The sequence below is a fragment of the Ixodes scapularis genome, unplaced genomic scaffold (assembly GCF_016920785.2).
Source record: "Ixodes scapularis isolate PalLabHiFi unplaced genomic scaffold, ASM1692078v2 PGA_scaffold12__126_contigs__length_90152505, whole genome shotgun sequence".
In the NCBI taxonomy this organism is placed as follows: Eukaryota; Metazoa; Arthropoda; class Arachnida; order Ixodida; family Ixodidae; genus Ixodes; species Ixodes scapularis.
The window spans coordinates 2,207,148-2,226,419 of NW_024609838.1; the positions used below are offsets into that span (position 1 = coordinate 2,207,148).

Consider the following 19,272-nt stretch of genomic DNA (forward strand, 5'->3'; position numbering starts at 1 on the left):
TAGTTTTTATTCATCAATCCAGGAGAACACAAAAGAGTATAAATAATAATAATATAAATCATTATTTCGATGTAACCTTTGACAACACTAAGCCTAAAAAGTGGTATATTGTCATAGGAATTGAGAAAAAAACACGTACAAAACAGAAAAAAGAAACAAGCAAAGTCACAATCACGAACACCCACGTGGCTCGACTCCTCGTCGAAAAGTGTTTGCCACAAAATATATATATTGGAGTTTTGATTATGGCGCAATTAAATGCACCGGGTGCAAGCGAGCTGGACAAGAATGACCAAAAATAATCCCTAGAGAAGGAGAACAAGAGGGACAAAGGACGAACACAAATATCCAAACGCGGCTAGGTAACTGGTGCGCGACTGAAAAAATCCTCCTGGTCTGGGTATTGAACCCAGGATCTCTCCACTTCCAGTGGAGCGCTCTAATAACTGAGCTAACCAGTTTTTTTTTTTATTTATTCAGGAATACAGACACATACATACATGTATTTACACATTATTTACACTTTGAAAATGAGGAAACCCAGTGCTTATGTGTGGATGGTGATTAAAATTCTTTCAGGCGTGTGAGGCTATCAAACACTCCAATCCACTCAGGCGGGTATTCGCCCTGTTCGTAAGCACTCTGTACCTGTACAACATAATCAATAAAAAAAATAGGCGCTGACCGGGGGGATTGCTCTGCGTGTCTCACTGTCATCCGCGACTTCCACAAGCTAAACAATCTAAGAACCATAATCATGTCAAGCGGAAGGTTCTCGTTTGCCCCGATTGGTAGGAAACGAATAGAATGCGGTGTTAAGCACAGGTCTTTTTTTAAAGTTCGTTGCAGGATATCCCCCAAGAAACACTGCGTCCCAGCAGTACAGAAACCTATGGTCGATAGTTTTGGGGGGCTTTGCACAGTAGATAGTTAACACCCCCTGGGACGATCATGCCTCGTTTGTTCATCCAAAGCTTGTCAGGCAGGGTGTCACTATGTACTCGGAAGAAAAAGGTGTTGACTGACGGAGGAATACACATTTTTTTTCACACGAACTGGGACGTATTGCCCTGGTTCACCCGCATAAAGAGATCTGTACAGCGGTGCCGGAAACAAATTATCGATAAGGTCGCGGTACATTTTTTTGCGCGAAACATTGGATAAATATTCGAGCGAGTACCTCACTGTCAGAAATTAAAAAGAATCAACCACCTCTTTTACGAAGCCCACTAATTTAGCAGGAGGGCCAATGTGGGAAGACACAAAAAAAAAGAAGGAATGTGTTCGACCAGCCTTGTTTGAAGCATCACTTGTATAAGCGGATTAGTCTGGTCTCGTAGTAAAAGGAAACGCGAGACAACCTGACGGAGAAACAGATGAGGCAGTCCGAGAACGCTCTTGGATATGCGTCGAAAGGGACTGTCTCTTCGCATTGGCTCTCCTGCGCTCTTCCATACAAACAATCCAAAAACTCGGTGAATTTTTTGTATATTCAATCGCGAACAGTTCAAAACTTGAAGCAGAAACCACACTTTTGCAGTCAAGAACATATTTCACACTATGGACCTCGTAAAGATGAACATGTCACGTGACTTCCATTTTGCTGTGCGATCTTTCAATTCGGCCGTAACATTATGCCAGTAAGTTGAAGGTTGTTTTAAGTGCTGAAAGGGAGCACCGAGGTACCTGCCAGGTGTACAACTCCACTGAACATCTTTAAACTGGCGGGGCGTGGTGGCCCGCTCGCCATGCCATAAGCCGTTACATTTGTTCATGTTAATCACAGCACCAGTAGCGTCACAAAATGTTCTGCACAAATTTAAAGCATGCCCCGACGCTTTTCTTATCTGCACAAAAAACCGCTACATCGTCCGCGTACGCGAGGACTTTTACTTGTATTTCCCATGGCGTGCCCACGTACTAGTTCACTCTGCAATATACTTAGGCACAAAGGCTCCAGGTAGAAGGCAAACATGAGTGGAGACAAGGTGCAGCCCTGCCGCACTGAAGACAACACTCGTATTTTGGGTGTTAAAACATTGTTCACCACAAGTTTCGTCGTACATCCACTATACGCCATTCTTACCCCCTCTAGTATTATCTTTCCCCACAATAGCGTGAGCTAACATTTTCCAAAGAATATCGTGACGTACGCGGTCAAATGCATTGTCTAGATCGATCTGAATAACTGCAACTTGGTTCCCTTCCGACTTACAGAAGTTGAGAATAGTACGGGTTACATGAATGTTACTTTCAATGGTCCTTCCTTTGAAGCCGCATGTTTGGTGTGTTCCAACCAATTTATAAATAACGCTTTGAAGTCTTTCAGTTAAAATCCTCGCATATATTTTATAATCCACGTTGCAGAGTGTGATCGGGCGGTATCCGCTAACGTGCTTTCGCTACTCAACGTCGTCCGTCTTGGGAATCAGTACTGTGTGCGCTTGAAGAAAGGAAGGTGGCAACGTTTTATTCTCGAAAGCTTCACGAATTACCTCGAGCAGAAAAGGACGGAAATAATTTTTAAATTTCTTTTAAAACTCTCCGCTGAGTCCGTCCGGTCCCGGCATTTTGTGCATAGGCAAAATATCAATCGCGCGCTCTACCTCACCTACTGTGATTGGTCCTTCCAGCCATTCTTTTTATTCTAGCGATAATTTCGGCGCGTTACGAAGCAAGTAATCGAGGGCAACTTGGCTTTTTGGCTCTTTATCGCCCCCGAAGAGGCTCTCATAATGCCTCAAAAAGGTGTCCTGAATTACAGCCTTGCCATTGCTGATAACTCCTTCGTGTTCAATGGCTAAAATTTCCTTCGCAAGCGCAAACTTTTTTTCCTCGCCCAAAGCGCGCCTTGTGGGCTGTTCCCCTACAAGAAACTTCTCAGATCGCGAACGTATAACCGCTCCACGATAACGTTCCTGCTGGAAACTGTCTAGCTTGGCTTTAATCGGCTTTAATTCTGCGGCGCATGACCCCGGGTGCTCGCTTTCGCTTCGCAGTAGCTCGAGCCAGTATCCGTGTAGCTCTTCTTCCTCTTTCTTAGCCAAAAAAATTAATCTGAGAGGATCTTTCAATTGCGAGTCTTTAACTTCTTGTTTAAAGTATTCCCATTGCTCTAAAAGGCTGAGCTGTGTCCTCGCTGATAATGTTTCTAAGGCCTGTGTCACACGCTCGACGAAAATATCATCTTTGAGCAGTTTAACATTAATTTTCCCCAGTTTCCAATCTAACATCTTTCTAGGTTGCGTGGTGCTTCCCAAAGTAACTGTCACTAAGCTGTGGTCACTAAAAAATACTGGCTTCACATTGTAGTCGGTTACCTCACTGACAGCTTCAACTGACACATAAATGCGGTCCAAACGAGTGTGAGATGATGACTGAAAGTGAGTATAACGAAAATTAACCTTCGAACCCATGAGTTACCCGACATCTTCTAAGCTGCCACACGTTTAATATATTCTTCAAACCTTTCACGCTCCCATCTGTGTGCAGTCTGGGCGGCGTACATCAGGCGCGATGACAAAGCGACAGCCGACCACGGATGAGGTGTTCGTCTTCCTCTCTGACAATGGTGACCCCGCACGAGCCGAGACTGATGCAAATACACCCTGCACCACGGCAACGTAACGGCCAACAACGGATTTGGTGTTTAAACAAAGAACTAGTGTCAAGCATGTGCCCGCGAGGGAACACCCCACTATGTGTTTTATATTTCTATTTCTTTTTTTTTCTTTTGTCATCTTTATGGGGATCTTGACGATGTTCTTCCTTCTCTTCATCTTAGTAAATATAGTTGTGAGTAGCGCTCTTTCTTGTCTCTTCTCTCTACTCCATACGTGTGCGCAAATACCGTTCAAATGTTTAATTACCAACTAGCCCAGTTATCAACCCTTTTACAGTGTAATTTAGCTACATTTTAGCCTGAATAATTAAGAAAGAATATTTACAATAGCGACTGCTTTGTTATTATCCTGTTACGCCCTGGTGCTTAGTTCATAAAATCATTGACAGGTGAAAATAAATATAGGGTCTACATTATTGCCCTTCTGCCAGCGCGTGGGGCTTGGAAAGTGCAATGGCTGCGGCAGTGCGGTGACCGTCAGCGCACGCGTAAAACTACTGACTCGTATCGAACTCAAAACACAGCTCCCATATCATACGACTAATACAATCAGTGGAACAAAGACACAGCGTCTGATGAATGGCAAATGATATACTATTCTCTGTCCTGAACGGTCAAATATTGAGTGCACAAAAATATTTCGGAGCGTAAAAATGCTATCACTCCAACAATTTAATACATTACTTTTTGTGCGAATAACGACAGTTGCAATTTAGCTACTTTTAGAGTAGCGTAGATAGATTTCATTTCCGATTGTAATCTGCCCAGGTATGACTCAGTCTGTCGAGAATCAAGAGCTGACGACAAGCGCTTATGGATGCGCAATCGCCGCTTTGTGATTGCGCACACAACGGATTCAGGTGATAAGGTTCAACGTGGCCTACCCATCATAATGTACTTGCGAGGTATTTATCTTCCTCGGATCATATGACCAGAGATAATTTAGTGTGACGCACGTGCCATGCTATCCATTGTTTGACAAGTTCTCCTTTTAAACTATCAGCGGGTAAGATAATCGACCAACACTGGTGGAATGCATTCTTCATAAAACGGGGCAGTGCTTATTTTTTTAGGGGGAGGGGATTATGCGGTAAAAGATGATAGAAGATTTTTTTTTTTTTTCAAATACACTAGTGAGTAGCGCGCGCGTGTCTTCCCTCTTGTGTTCGTCCTTTTAGCGTTTCTAACCATGGTTCAAAATGCCAGAAGTTGGGGGCGAAATCGTTCGTTCAAAGTTGAAATGTAGAAAACCACTCTTTACGCAATATGTCCCCGGTCCATACATTTACAAACATCGATCCTTCTTCATATAGCTAAACCTGGTAAACTAATATAATTACAACAACTTGCATTCACAGTTACAATATCGAGGGTGCATGTTGTGCACATGCGATTTCAGCAAAAAAAAAATCCGCACTGATAAACAAACACCCTGAGATATGATTTTTATTCACGAATTAGTTGAAATGTTTAATGATCCAAAAGAGTACAATACCTAACTGTTTCGATTGAAAAAAAAAACACCAGCAAGGTTTGTTTAATTGCACTCAAATATCACGCCTATTTGAAATGCTTAAAAGACAGTCGGTCTCGGTTACATGTTGACGCCGGGAAATACAACTCCTGCTTCACGAGCCATAGCATAGAACAATGACGTCGAATCATACAAAAGTTCTGTCGGACTACCCACTTCAACAACTTTTCCTTGCTCCATCACAACAACCCGATCTGCCGTGAGAACTGTGTGAAGCCGGTGAGCAACAGTTAGAACAGTACACTCGCTCATCACGTCTCTCAATGTCTGCTGAACAAGCACGTCTGTCTTCATGTCCACTGACGCAGTAGCTTCGTCCAGGACAAGTATCTTTGTCTTTCTCAACACAGCCCTCGCGAGACAGACCAGCTGCCTCTGTCCCACACTGAGATTGAGTCCACCTTCTGCGACTTCGAAGTCTAGACCACCACTTTTCCTGAAGACGTCCCCGAGGTGAGATCTGTCCAGTGCCGACCAGAGTTCTTCAGCTTCATGCTGCCCGGCAGGGTCAAGGTTAAACCGTAGAGTGCCGTGGAATAAAACCGGGTCCTGTGGTATAATGGTTATCCTGGAACGTAGGTCATGTAGCCCTAAGGTCGCAATGTCCACGTCATCCACTACAATCTTGCCTGACGCTGCCTCTACAATACGGAAAAGGCTTAAGGTAATGGTTGATTTTCCTGCACCCGTTCGCCCTACAATTCCTATTTTCTCACCGGGGCCAACGTCAAGGTCAACGTCCCTCAGAACCAGATCGAGGCCTTCCCGGTATCGTGTCGAATAAGATTTGAAGGACACGGCACCCGACTCGGGCCAGCGCGGGTCTGGACTGCAATTTGACCTCCATGGAGCTTCGGGAGTAAGACGTCTGTACTCATCTAGTCGTTCGGCTGATACCAAGGTTGCTTCTAGTTCCGTTGAGTAAAATATAAGGTAGTTGAACGGGGAGATAGCATTCAGCATGTAGGATACTAGAAGGGCCGCTATTCCGGGATCAATATTGTCGCGGTTGGTGACGAGGAGGAGGAGCATCGAGAGCAGAAGCACTTCACTGGACACCTCCATCCAGGCTTCTATCCAGAAATCAAAATTAAGTGCGTTCACAGTACAGTTCTGCATGGTGTCCACCTTTTCGTCGTTGTCGCGAAGGAAGATCCGCTGAACTCTGTAGCCCCTGACGCTGCTCAAGCCAGTCATGGTTTCCGAAAAGTGATGGTTGACAGGAGAACGGGTGACCGTTTCTAGTCTTTTAACTTGACGGAATGGAACTACGTACATCTGGCGTAAGACCAGCAAGAATACAACAACCGGGATGACAATTAAAATGTATACGGGAAGATTAATACATATGAGCACAACGGATGAGGCAAAAAGCAACAAAAAGTCTAGAGTGAAATGTGCTGCTGTCGGAAGCTGGACATCTAGCTGTTCAACGTCCTTGCCGAAACGGTTCAATAAGCGCCCGGAGGGAGTGGAGTCAAAAAATGACAAAGGCGCCCTCATAACACTGTCAAGCATCAGCTGGTGAAGCGTTGTGGAGGCTGAGAGCGCTACCTTCCACAACGTTGCAACTGCAAAAAAATTTGCAACCGCCGTGCATACACAGAGGAGAATGTAAATCTCGATTCTAAAAGTACGCAGAGACATGTCCTGGAAGCCGCTTGGAAGCAGCGAATCTTTTGTCCATTCACTCAACCAGATGCCCATGTATGCGCCGACTGCTCTGTAAACCGCATAAAATAAAACGACCAATAGCAGCAAAGGTCCAGCGTGTTTTATGTAGGTTCCGTATACCTGGAGACTGATTGAACCTTCCTCCACAATCTCCCTCTCCACAAGGATCGTTCCCAGCTCCTCTTCCTCTACTTCCGACTCCTCGTTCGAATCTGTAGATGTTTCCTCATTTTCTGTCAATCTCCGAACCCTCTTGGAAAAGCTCTTCAGCAACCCTGAGAGGACACTTCCTTCGCGTTGAAGATCTTCAAAGGTACCAGACTCAACAATCGATCCTTCCTGCATGACGAGAATGTAATCTACTTCACTGAGCACCGAAAGGTTATGGGTAACTAAGATTCTTGTTGTGTCTTTCAGCATTCCTCGTGGTCCGATAAGGTCCTTGAAAAGGGCAGCGCCTACATGAGCATCAACTGCACTCAGCGGATCATCAAAAAGATACAGGTCTTTCTTCTGGTAAGCCGCTCTTGCAAGACTAACTCTCTGCTTTTGGCCGCCGCTTAAGTTTATCCCCCTTTCGCCGATTTCTGTCATGTCTCCCCCTGCAAGGATTTCTAAGTCTCTCTCAAGGCAACACGCTTTCAGAACCATGTCGTACAGTTCGAAATCGTACGCACTCGTAAAGAGCACATTTTCTCGTATGGTTTTGTTCTGAATCCATGCACACTGGGGAGCATACGCTATACTTTCAATGCAATCTATGGTTCCTGAGCAAACTCGGAGGTTTCCCAACAATGCAGAAAGCAGAGACGACTTGCCAGATCCCACGGGCCCAACGATAGCGATCAGCTGGCCTCTCTTAATGGAGAGGTTAATGTTTCTCAGGGCCGGGGATCTCTCCTTTGACCAGGAAAGCGTTGCATTTTTTACTGAAACGGCCTCACCATCATCTGGACGTCGACCCACTGAACAGTCGTCTATCTCTGAAGACAGCAGAAACCTCCGAATCCTCTTCATGGAAACATTAGTTTGAACCGCATTTGAAACGAAGTCTGGAATAATAAACATAGGGAACTGCATCTGATTAAACAGGGTCAAAGATACGAAAGCGGTCGTAGCGTCGAGCACGTGATCGCCACTGATCAAAACGTATGTGACAAAGCTAACAAGGGCAACCATGGAAGACGAACAGGTAAGAATGAAGAAACTAAGAGCGGTCAGGTAGGAATACTTTTTTAACAGGCCCATCTCCTCTACGCGTACGGATGAGCATTTGTCCATAAAAAGATTTTCCCAAGCAAACAACTTAAGGACCTTCACGCTGCTCAACATCTCTGCCATCGTATTAAGCCTCTTGTCTTTGAGCTTCATTTGAGCCGTCTGGTACTTGTTCCCGATGCTAACCGCTATGGCCACTACAGGCATTATAACGAGCATAACAACAACGCCGGCGAGGCAAGCCACTCCAAGGTACTGCCACAATATTATTAACGTAATAATTATCAGCGGCACTCCACTGGCGACATAGCCAAAAGTAATACTAAGTTTGAAGATCCGATCGGCATCAACGGAAATCAAGTTGATCAGCTCCCCGATTGTGTAGACTTTCTGGGACTCGCTAGAAAGCCGAAGTGTCTTTCTATAAATTGCTGCCACCATGACAGTCTTCGCATTTAGCCCAGTAAATGACAGTATCCTGTCGATGTGGACAGCAAGAATGCCCGAACAAAAGTTGGCGCTTACTATCCCGACGGCATACAAAACTCCTTTCCATGTAGGATCGCTCTTGGCCATGTAATCTGTCACGAGATGCAATAGAAGAGCTGGAATTACTCTTAGCACAGCTCGTAGTGTGGCAAGAATGCACGACATCACTACAGGTTTCCAATACGCCTTCCATAGTGAATGGAATATTGAAGGCATCACTCGAGAGACACCATATGATCCCTCCCCAGGTACGTATCCAGCTGAATTCAGTTCGTGGCTCCAAAGCTCACTCCACTTACTATGGTTTCGCCGCGTCGTCATGGCCGGTGGTATGCTGTAAATATCCTCAAGCTCAACACTGTTTCGTGCTCTTCTGAAGATAAAGGGTGACAACCATCCCATGAAAATGAAGGACACGGGCGCAGCGGTGAGGTAAGGTCTTCTCGTGTCTTGTCTGGCGTCTGTCCAGCACGACAGGAAGAGCTGGACGAGTATCATTGGATAACTTGTAGCGCATACAGCGAACTCGATTTTCGAGACGTCGGTCAAGTCACTGTCCGATGCGAAGACTTCTTGCAGATGACGGGAGTACTTGGGAAGCTGGCAGACTACAGTCATCAACCAGAAGAAGAATAGCACCATCGAGGATCCTTGTCCATTTTGTCGAGTGTTCTGCTGAACTTTCAAGGCGATGGCGAAGGTAACAGCGTGTACAAGGTCTGCCGTCACCGATGACCCGGATGATGAATCAAACGCCAGCTTGTAGACGAGCGAGTAGCCGTAGGTGAGGGTCAACAAAAGGCTCACGACGAATCTGGAAAGGCTCAGCAAAGTCCAGGAGAGTGGTTCGCCGTTGAGAGATTGCTTTTTCCGGCGTCCCACAAGCCAAGGGAGCAGACCAAACAGCACCAGAAAGATCCCGGGCGTGTAGGCGAGGACTGTATTCTCGAAGCATGGCGTAAGCCTTGGATATTCGGAGTACCACGTATAGTCCCAGTCCCAAAATGGCGAAGCGCAGAAAGAGGTCATCACCGATGCCACTGTTCGTGCAACTAGAGCACGTTTTCAAAGGACCTCTCTGAGCGACACCCATGAAAGAGGCGAACGCGATAGGTTTAATCGCCTCTATTTTTTGATAACGCCGCTGGTTCCCTTTCTCATCTACACGCCTCATACTGCCGCGAACCTAATCAGGCGACAGCAGATTTCAGACTTTTTGTACTTAACGTTGTACGGCCGCTAGATGCTGCTGGATTGTGGACTATATCAGCCATTGCCTTTCTGCAGGCAGCGCACAGCTGATATTCATTGGTAGAAAACGTTTTTCTGAACGATCAGCGAGGAAGATAAACTGTGATATGTTCAATGAAGCATTTTGTATGCGATATTCCTTTGTACCGGACTCCGGCAAAAGCAACCAACATCGTAGATTGATTCCTCCCGTAAGGGAAGGAGTAATTGGAAAATATTGTCAGGGTTTATATTCTCCGTTTTGGGCTACAACGCGAATTTCTTTTCTGAGTGTTTAATCAATGGTTATGTGTTCCTCAGACTTTCACAGTCACATCCTGCGCGCCACGACGGAACTGGAAACAAGGGTGAAATCTTCTACAGGTCATCAAATGAGTGGTGTTCATACCTCAATAATTTACTAATTCAGTGTTTTATTTAGTTATCGGTGATGCCTTACTAATTCAGACAACTGTTTGAACAAATGTAACTAGTCAAGTAGAAATTGAGGCATCGAGACGCGGACAACATAATGGAGGTTGGCAAAGATAATAACTGCAAGGCAACAAAAAAATTATGGAGTCAAAGAAGGCTGGCTACTACTCTGGGGGTTGAATGTGTTTTCATAGCATGGCACATATTTTTGTCAAACATATTTCCACCAAATTCAACTGTCGTTCTCTCTCGTGAAAATAAAATATCTCACCATAGAATAACAAAAAAATCACGGGGTGGATTTGAAGTCCGAGGCAGGAACTTGAAAAGAAACGTAGTCTGTCACCTTGCGTCTTTCATGGGCTCTAAACTCGCCAAACACGAAGTTGGAGACTCGAAAGTTGGCAGAGCTCGGCGAGTGGACCTCCAAATTTGTTGCGTCATCGTCACTCGGATCCAATCGGCTCGCTCCGTCAACTTCGGCGCAAACTTTGCGTTAGATGAGTCTTGAGCCCCAGGGGTCGTTCCTCTCAAGTTTCTACACAGCAGATAGCACAGTAAGAGATTTTGACCTTGCATGCGCTTTCAATGGCGTCCGAGTTGTTGTGGGCCTTGTGGCATGAATATGACAGCACATTCGAGTACGGAAGCCGACAGAAGATAACAGAAAGAAGTCAACATTTCACGCTAGCTTGAGTAACATAGACGGCGAAGTGGCGGGTGCGGTATCAGGATGTTGCTTGCCGCAAAGAGATAACACGGCCACAAGGCCTCGTGGGCGGCAGTGGGAGGGTTTTATCACAGAAAATGCGTCTTTCCGCTTCAATTACTTTTTTTTTTAAAGATTGGCCCAAATAGATCAGTAGATTCCCGCCTAATACTGTCTTTACCAATTGGTAGCACTGTTGACAGCAAAATGTTTTTGAGACATGACATGCTTTTTCATCGCCCCCCCCCCCCTTCCCCCCCCCCCCCCCCCCTGATCCCAAAAACTTTTTTTGTCCGTCCGTCTACGCAATTTCTGCTAAGTGACATCACGCGATCTACATATCAGTTTCCCTGCTACATTAATCGGAAAAAATTAAAGTCACGTGGCCTGACGTCACGAGACCTATGGCTCAATTCAGTTTCCCCGCTATATTTAGCAGGAAAAGTGACGTAACGTGATCGATTCGCCAATTCAGTTGTCTAGCTTAATTTGGCGGGAAAATCAATATCACCCAACCCGATGTCGCGAGACCTATACTTCCCGATTCAGTTTGTTCCCTAAATTTAGCAGTGAAATTTATGTATAGTGAACTGGTGTCACGTGATCAGTTTTGTTTCCGGAAAATCTAGCAACAAAATTGCTGTCCCTTGGCCTTTGTATCAGATCAGTTTCTCTGCTAAATTTAGCAGGATAATAATTGTGTTCAGCGTATGTTTCGACAGCCGGAAGTTATTCAGCCACAATGGGGCGACTTGTCTCTCAGCTGTGGATGAGAAATTTAGCCAGTGCGGTAAAACTAACAGGGGTGGGGATTGAATCCAAGATTTCAGAGTTGTGCACTACGAGCTTTCGCTCCACGTGCTCCGAGCTGCCGTGTGCTAACGCACTTGGCCACCGATACCCCTCCTTCCCCATGGGCTAAATTTAGCAGGTAAATTCACAAACTTACAAGTTCTTCTTCACTCACCGAAACGACTGGCTAATGCCTTCTAAAAAATTTAAACGATCGCTCCTTAATTAAATACTGCATTGCACGCATTAGTTATAGGACTTCAAAAAGGTAAAGATCACTGACTCGTTGTCAATTTCGGTTGAGTTCTACGTGGTCCCCTTAGATTCTAAAAATAGCGCCTGTGAGTTCACTTTCTGGCAGAACACAGAGACGGCGAATCACGGTGAAGGGCGGAGTTCGCAAAAGGGATCATATTGAAAAATTCTCATGTGCCAACGCCTCCTACAAATGAAAGCCTCAGCCGTTACCAAAGAAGGCCACCACAGACTCGACACGAGTGATCCGTCATGGATCGGCTGGAAATCGTGTGTAGTCAGCGAGAATAAAGAGCGGACGCAGGTATTTCGAGAGGAATGTGGGAGGGGGGGAGGGGGGTTCAGGTGTTGGTCAGAATATCATATGTTAAAGAAGCCCCCCCCCCCCCCCACACACACACACACACACACCTCCGTTTCCACGCTTTAAATTTCACACATGGAGAATTCAAGAGGGAGGTCAGGACTGCTTCTTTGAATTGCGTTGCATATTTTGCTGCTACATGCCAAGTAGAAAACACGAAATCGTTGAGTCTCGTCTTCCTTGCGGTAGAACTTGAACATCTTCGCGCGGTTCCTCCTATGTGTCAAAACGAGATAGAAGGTGCACAATCCAGCGTCGACTACGAGATTTTTCCGAGTGGTCGAGAGCAGCGGACGACAAGAAATCTCGCGCCTTCTCGTCGCAAACGCGACGCCCCGAGAACAAGCGAAAAAGCGGCCGACGCTGGCAGAGATCTATAGATGTAAACACCTCTTGTTTCTCGCCACCGCCGAATTCGCTTCGGCATTAGCGATTTTTTTCTCTAGTATAAACGCACCACTAGTCCGCACGCCGCCGACGCCGCAAGCTATGCGATGATAGAGCACGTGTAGAAACGTGACGAACGCCATGATGTGACGTGAGAATGTGACGCTAGCGGTTGGAATAGAGCGCGAAAGTTTAAGAATGTGACGTTACCTAGACCAAAAACATAATTTAGGAAAAAACACAAAATATCTTTATGAGCCGACGTCCACCTAAGCCTAATTCTTCGAAACAAAAAATGACATTGTGAACGCCCTGTAACATCTAATTGAACGGAGGAAAAAGATTATCTTTTTTGCTGATAAGTATTTTTCACTAATATAAATCCCACAAGCGTCCACAATGTCAGTTCTTGTTTTGGCTATATTAGGCTCAGGTGGACCTCGGCTAATAGAACAATCTTTTTCTCAATTATTATTTGATTCAGGTAACGACATGTTCTCAAACTTTTGCATTATATCCCCAACCTTTAGCGTCACAGTCTCACGGAGTTTGAGCTTTCTGCGATGCATGGTTTATTTACCTGGGTCGAAAAACACGGTTATCTTTTCCTCGGTAACTCCCTGTATATGACTTTCTTATGTGGGACGTGTTGCATGTACACCCTGTCAATCACCATGATATCTCACTTGCACAAACTCCCGGCGTACAACGCGTTTTTTTTTTTAGTTTTTATTACATTTTGAGTTGCTCGTTGGAATTCTTCCATTGTTCGCCGTGATTGACCATCTCTGTGCTCTGCAAAAAAATACACTCGCAGACTTTTTTTTTTTTTTTTAGAATATTTATTACGTCACAACCACTACATGCCCCAGAGGTACTCATCGGGGTTACTTCAATTGTGAACGACATGTTGACTGGTCCGTGTAAAGAGCACCACGAAACTTCGTAGCCGTGACTTTTGCACTCATCGAATGCTCGACACAATCCTCGTCAAAGCTTACCGTCTGACATTACAGTTGTGTCTCGGACACCTCTGTTTCGTCCATAATGTTAGGCGTCCGTAATAACAAGACAAAAGTGCATGTACTTACCAAGTTCTTCTTCGAATTGTTTGTCTATATATATTAATGAGATATGACTATATTTTTCTGGCGAAAAACGCTAAATAAATTTTACTAAAAGCCTCACTGTATGGTCTTGGCCAGTCGTGGAAGGCCGACCTCAAGGACACTTTGGTAGCGGGTTGCAAATAGGAACCAAAAATGAGATCGGCCGTCAGGGGTGTTCTTTATTTAGGTTATCGTATCCCAATATCGTCGGTGTCACCACTTTATGGGTTGACTTTAATCTAGACAGAGGCCATTGCAAAGGTTAGTTTCACACACGTGCAACGGTTGCACAAGCCGGAAAGGAAACAATAGTCGAGGCCGGTTGAGTCATTTACGTCGGTTTTTGTTCACAGCGACTGACACGATACCCGCGACGAGTCACAGACCGCGTTAGTGTAGATTTCAATTATTCTTTTAATAAATATTTCCGAATTACAATCCAGCATCCTGTACATGCAAAGTTAAAACTAAAGATATCAGCGAGTGTACGCGAGCCAGGCATTCGAATCAATGGATTCAGCCGCGTTCATTAATCCAATCATTAACATCGCAGCAAAGAATTTGACTATACGATTAGCTTACCACACACACGCGACTACGCACGCACGCATTTAATAACGGTCTCTTCTTGACAGGTTCACAAACGGCCCAAGGCATTTTTTTTTTTTTTTTTGTGTGTGTGTAATAGACGACGAATATAACCATAGCCTTCTCACTAGTCACAAAGCCTGGCAGTTCGACGACGGAGCCATAAAGTGCCCGGTCGCAAATTTGGAGCGCGAGGATCTGGTAGCACAGAGCATCAAAGAGCCATTTCTCGGGGAACCTGGACGTCAGCGCACAGCTTTTGCAGCGGCGAGGACCCGAAACACACTTCTTCGCTCGGGAGAAGGGTGTTTCGGCGTCTCGCCGCAGCGGGGCGCCAGTCACGTGGCCCTCCATTCATTCGTTGTCTGCCGCTCCACTTTTTCCCTTTCGGCAGCCGCTTCTCGTGGCGATCTGCCAGGCTTTGCCAGATATAGGAGGCTACGATATAACATGGCACTAAAAATACACACAAACAAACACAGGCAGACATCACACTACGCAAGTAATATATACCATCGAGATTACGGCGAAATATTCTTGCAGGACAAAATATTTCAGTGGGGCAATAGTAACACTGAGTCAAATTAGATTTGCATTCCCGTAACGATAAGCAATGCGCCTCGTGGACACGGAAACAGAGACACAGTAAATTGCCGCGGCCACACTGCTCCGTATCTTGTTCAAAAGACACGGCTGCAGACACAATGACGAAGTTATCTGCGCCTCCTCAGGCCTGTTCGAAGTACGTTTGCTTTATACCCGATCCCACAAAAGTCATCCTGGTCATATCCCACAGCGCCCGGTGGTAGTTAGGGAGAGAAAATTGACCTAGAAGGGCGGGAAGAATCATGTTTGTCTTTTTAGACTCAGGCTAGGTGGCGCAACCTACCGCCCGTTACAAAGGGTATAACTATTAACATCCATCCATCCATCTACCCATCCATCCACCCATATCTATGCTTTGAACGTGTCGGCAAGCGGTTTTTACTTGCCCAGTCTGACAGGACCGCCATCATACAAGGAAGACATACGGGCCTCAGGCAGCGTTTCCAGACTCTCTTCTGCACGAGGGATTCGCAGCGTGAACTTGGCTTGAAGGCTGGTTCGCACGAAGGCGCGATGATCGTCGAGAGGCGCAGCCTTTTACTTGGTTTGGTGTTGAACAAAATCGTGTGTCGGCGCCCGAAGGCATTCTGGCTTTATTTTTGCCCTCCACGCACTGGTTTCTAGGCAGTCAACGAGCGACGGGATGTGACGTTTTTTCTTTTTTTCTTTTCTTTTTTTAGTGTTTTTCTTTATTTCTTCTTTTTTGAGGGGTGGGGGGTGCAGGGGGAGGGGTATACGGCGCCAAATGTGCATAGAAGCATTCAAATGTAGCCGTGACAATCAAGGCTTCGTTTCATCTAAAATCCGAGACGGGGCAAAAAGCCATACCCGGCGTCTACCATTTCATGCTACGTTGCCAAGGCCTGCGTGACGTTCATGGCGCTGCAGCCCGGCGTTGCAGCGAAAAGTGCTTGGCTTTATCTTGGTTTCATTCGCACGCGTTCGGGCAACTGTAGCTTTGACAGAGTTGGAGGATCCTGTGGAAGCTACGCTTGGTGACGTATCACAGAAAAGTTGACGCCGAGAATAGGCCTGACAGAAAAAGAACGTTCAAACGTTCGTCATCGGCAGGCCCGTACACGTTGATAAGGTGGGCTCGTTTATCGCCGAGAGCGGTGTCGAGACAGATAACACGCCCATCGGTGTAGTGTGCTTTGATCGACGGAGCTGGAGCACCGCGCATGCTAGGCTATTCGCGTCTCCAGCTAGTTGCCCGCCCTCCCGCGGCTGAAACGGGAAGCGCACTATAGTCGGTTACAAGTCAAGAAGGTAGGAGAAGCTCCTCCCACAAGCGTGATGCGCCTGTTTCAAATCCCTCCGCAGTCGAAAGAAGAGTTCACTGGAAACGCTCCTTGTTCCGCTTCAATGGATTCCCACTTGTCTCCGATGCCACTTTTTGAGAAAGGGACCTTTGTATTTATTGCAGGGGGAACCGAGCCCCTGAAAGCAGCCTTTGTATCCATCGGAGGGGAAAGCTAATCCCCGAAAGTCGTATTTGTTTCCATCGGAGGGGCAAAACTCTAATCTCCCTCTCGTGGCTTCCACAATGCTAAGTCAAAGTCGAAAGATAAAGCAAATATGTACAGAAAGGCAAGACCCTCCTCGCGCGTTTGCCGCGACGTCACGGAAATGGTGGGACGCTATTGGATGCCGAGGTGGCGGAAAGATATCTGATTCCCTTTGAGGGGCATTTGCCGCTTCCTTCTTAACCTGTAACCAACTATAGTGAGGGCCCCAGATTTTCCTGCTCAGCGGGTACGGCGGAACAGCTCGCGATCATGGCTTGCGAAATGTCGTATCCGAATGCAAACAACACTCTTCACTAGGGTGCCTCAATGTCCTTCTGTTTAGGGTGATGCCATCCTTTGTAGTACCCGATGCCGACAGCACGCGCTTACGGGAAAAATACAAAGAAATCAACGAAAACAAAATGTCGCCATAGCTCAGTCAATGCCACAAACGCGTGCAGGGACACGCTTTTTCACGCGCTTCCGAACAAAAAAGAAAAATAAACGCGTGGGACAAAATGGCCGAATGGCTCCACCCTAAGCAAAGCGCACATGAAGGCACCCTACTCTTCACTGTCCCAATGTAGTGCTGAAGACGATATGGAATTGTACCTTATTATAGGAAGTATTCACTGGCGGCCATAGCTGTGTGCGCGAATGCTGAGCGCGTGCTGATGGCGAGCTTCCACAGTTCTTATGCAACGTGCATTCTGCACCATCACGAGTGCCGGTCTTGGCAGCCTATTGATGTGAGCTCGTTCCGAGCATGCGCTCTAAACAGCACCCACAAATATGGCGTCTAGTGAATACTCCCTATAGAGTTTTAGCGTCGCGTATGGAAGCAAGTGCTGTGACTTTGCGTTAGAGTTGCGTGCTCCACGTTGCGCACGCGCCTCATCGCCATGCGCCAATTCAAGACAGCAATTTTTCGGCTCCATGCACGCTCAGTGTCGAACACGGAAAGTTAACGGAAATAAACAGCGCTGGCATTCGCTCGTACACGCAATGCTCAAACTCGCTACTCTTTCACCAGCTACCAACGCCAACGAAACGTGTTGCAGTGAGCAGACGTGCAAGCAGGTAGGCGTTCCCTCGAACTGGAAAGGCTAAGATTGGCAAAACGAGGGCGCATAAAAATAAAAGTAGCTAAATGTATTAAAAAAATTGGTAATTAAAAAAATCTCGTTTTCTTGTTGTTGTTTTTTTGTTTTTTGTTTTTTTTTGGAGGGGGAAGGGTTGGGGGGGGGGGGGGGCGTTTGGTCTGGAAGGATTTTGGCGGCGACGTTGTAACTCTTGCCGATTGTCAAAAGTCCCGACTTTGATAGCAAAATATGCTTTACCTACAATTAGTGTAATTTTACATGAATTTCTCACATTAGCGAGAATGTTTTGATTTATTTTAGACTATTTTTATCTTATAACTTGGCAATTAAAAATGCTGCATGTAGCACCAGTGATGATGATTAGCACTCTTTTGATTGTCATACTTGCTTGCGCGTTTGGAACTAGATCATGAGATACAAGTTATATTAGAACTTGAAATATTGCGTATTAAAATATCTTAATTTTAATATTATTATTATTAATACAAATCACAAAATGTACGCCCCCATTGACGCCACGATCACAATAATACGCCATTTAACCATGATAGTCTTTCCAGGAAGGTATTTTTTTTTTTCTTTTTACCATATGAAAAACTGTAGTAGCATTATCAAGATAGACAAACAGTCAAACACTGGATGCAATACATAGTCCTATGCGTCACGCGTTGCTATAAAAAACACACAGCTGTCTGACTCGAATTCCATATTTGGGTTGTTGTAGTGAGAACAGCGTCTATTAATTTATGCGATTTCTGCACATATTGCAAAACTTTGATTTATTATGTTATTCTTGTGCTAGGAATAATGTTAAAGCAATTATGAATCTAAATACCCAAAACACATTAAAAGGCCCGTAATTGAATTAGTCACATAACAATTATTTGAGCAAGAAAAGGTAGCGAGGACGCACAAATATCAGTACCGATTTTTTTATCAACTCCAATATTCTATGTTACTTCTAAGGTGTATGAAAGACCCTGTCTTTAAAGGGACACTGAAATCTCCAAAATATTTTGAAGTGCCTGAATCGAACATGTATGTCACACAATGAAGTTTCCACGAACAACCTATTTAACTAAATAATTACAATGTGAGGCACATCTCGAGTTAAGAAAGAATTCGAAATTAAAACCCCCTATCGAGAAATTAAATCCAAAATAGAGGTTAGTTTCGGATTCACTCCAGAATTAAAACATGCCTTCTGGAGTAAGTATTACGCTAAACACTGTTATAGTTTTCCGGATAAAGAGGTGACCTGCGCTCATAACACCCTAGCTTCATGATATTACCAGAAACAATTTGTGTCGCTCGGTGAAGCCAGTACACTAGACAGGCTCAGCAGCGGCACGCATCTCCGACCCTTATTATAACCTCCATTTTGGGAAACGAGTGGCGCCACCTATAGTTAGTTGGAGTCGCGAATAGCCTTGACAATGTAGCACAAAGGAGTCGACACCAAATGTAGGTGCGACACAAACACAGATGCTAAGACTACAAAACGGAAATGACACGACCCATATATTTCGCGCCTAATTGAATCGGCGCGTTGTAACAAGCACGTATCAAAACACAAAAACACACAAAAAAAAATCGTGAGCTTTTCGATCATCGCCGAACCGATCATAAACCGAAAAGGCGTAGTGACT

The 19,272-nt window shown here is 45.4% G+C and overlaps 1 protein-coding gene across 1 annotated transcript; it reads right to left on the reverse strand.

Annotated features, from left to right (window-relative positions):
• Positions 1-5,141: 5,141 nt before the first annotated feature.
• On the reverse strand, positions 5,142-9,776 carry LOC115315750 (multidrug resistance-associated protein 1-like). Its single transcript, XM_040205815.3, has one exon. The coding sequence runs from the start codon at positions 9,564-9,566 to the stop codon at positions 5,217-5,219; it is 4,350 nt and encodes a 1,449-aa protein (XP_040061749.2). The 5' UTR covers positions 9,567-9,776; the 3' UTR covers positions 5,142-5,216.
• Between the last annotated feature and the right edge of the window lie 9,496 nt (positions 9,777-19,272).

What these genes read in the sequence shown, in the direction of transcription:
- LOC115315750 (XM_040205815.3), bottom strand. Translation starts at nt 9,566, where the DNA reads ATGACCTCTTTCTGCGCTTCGCCATTTTGGGACTGGGACTATACGTGG.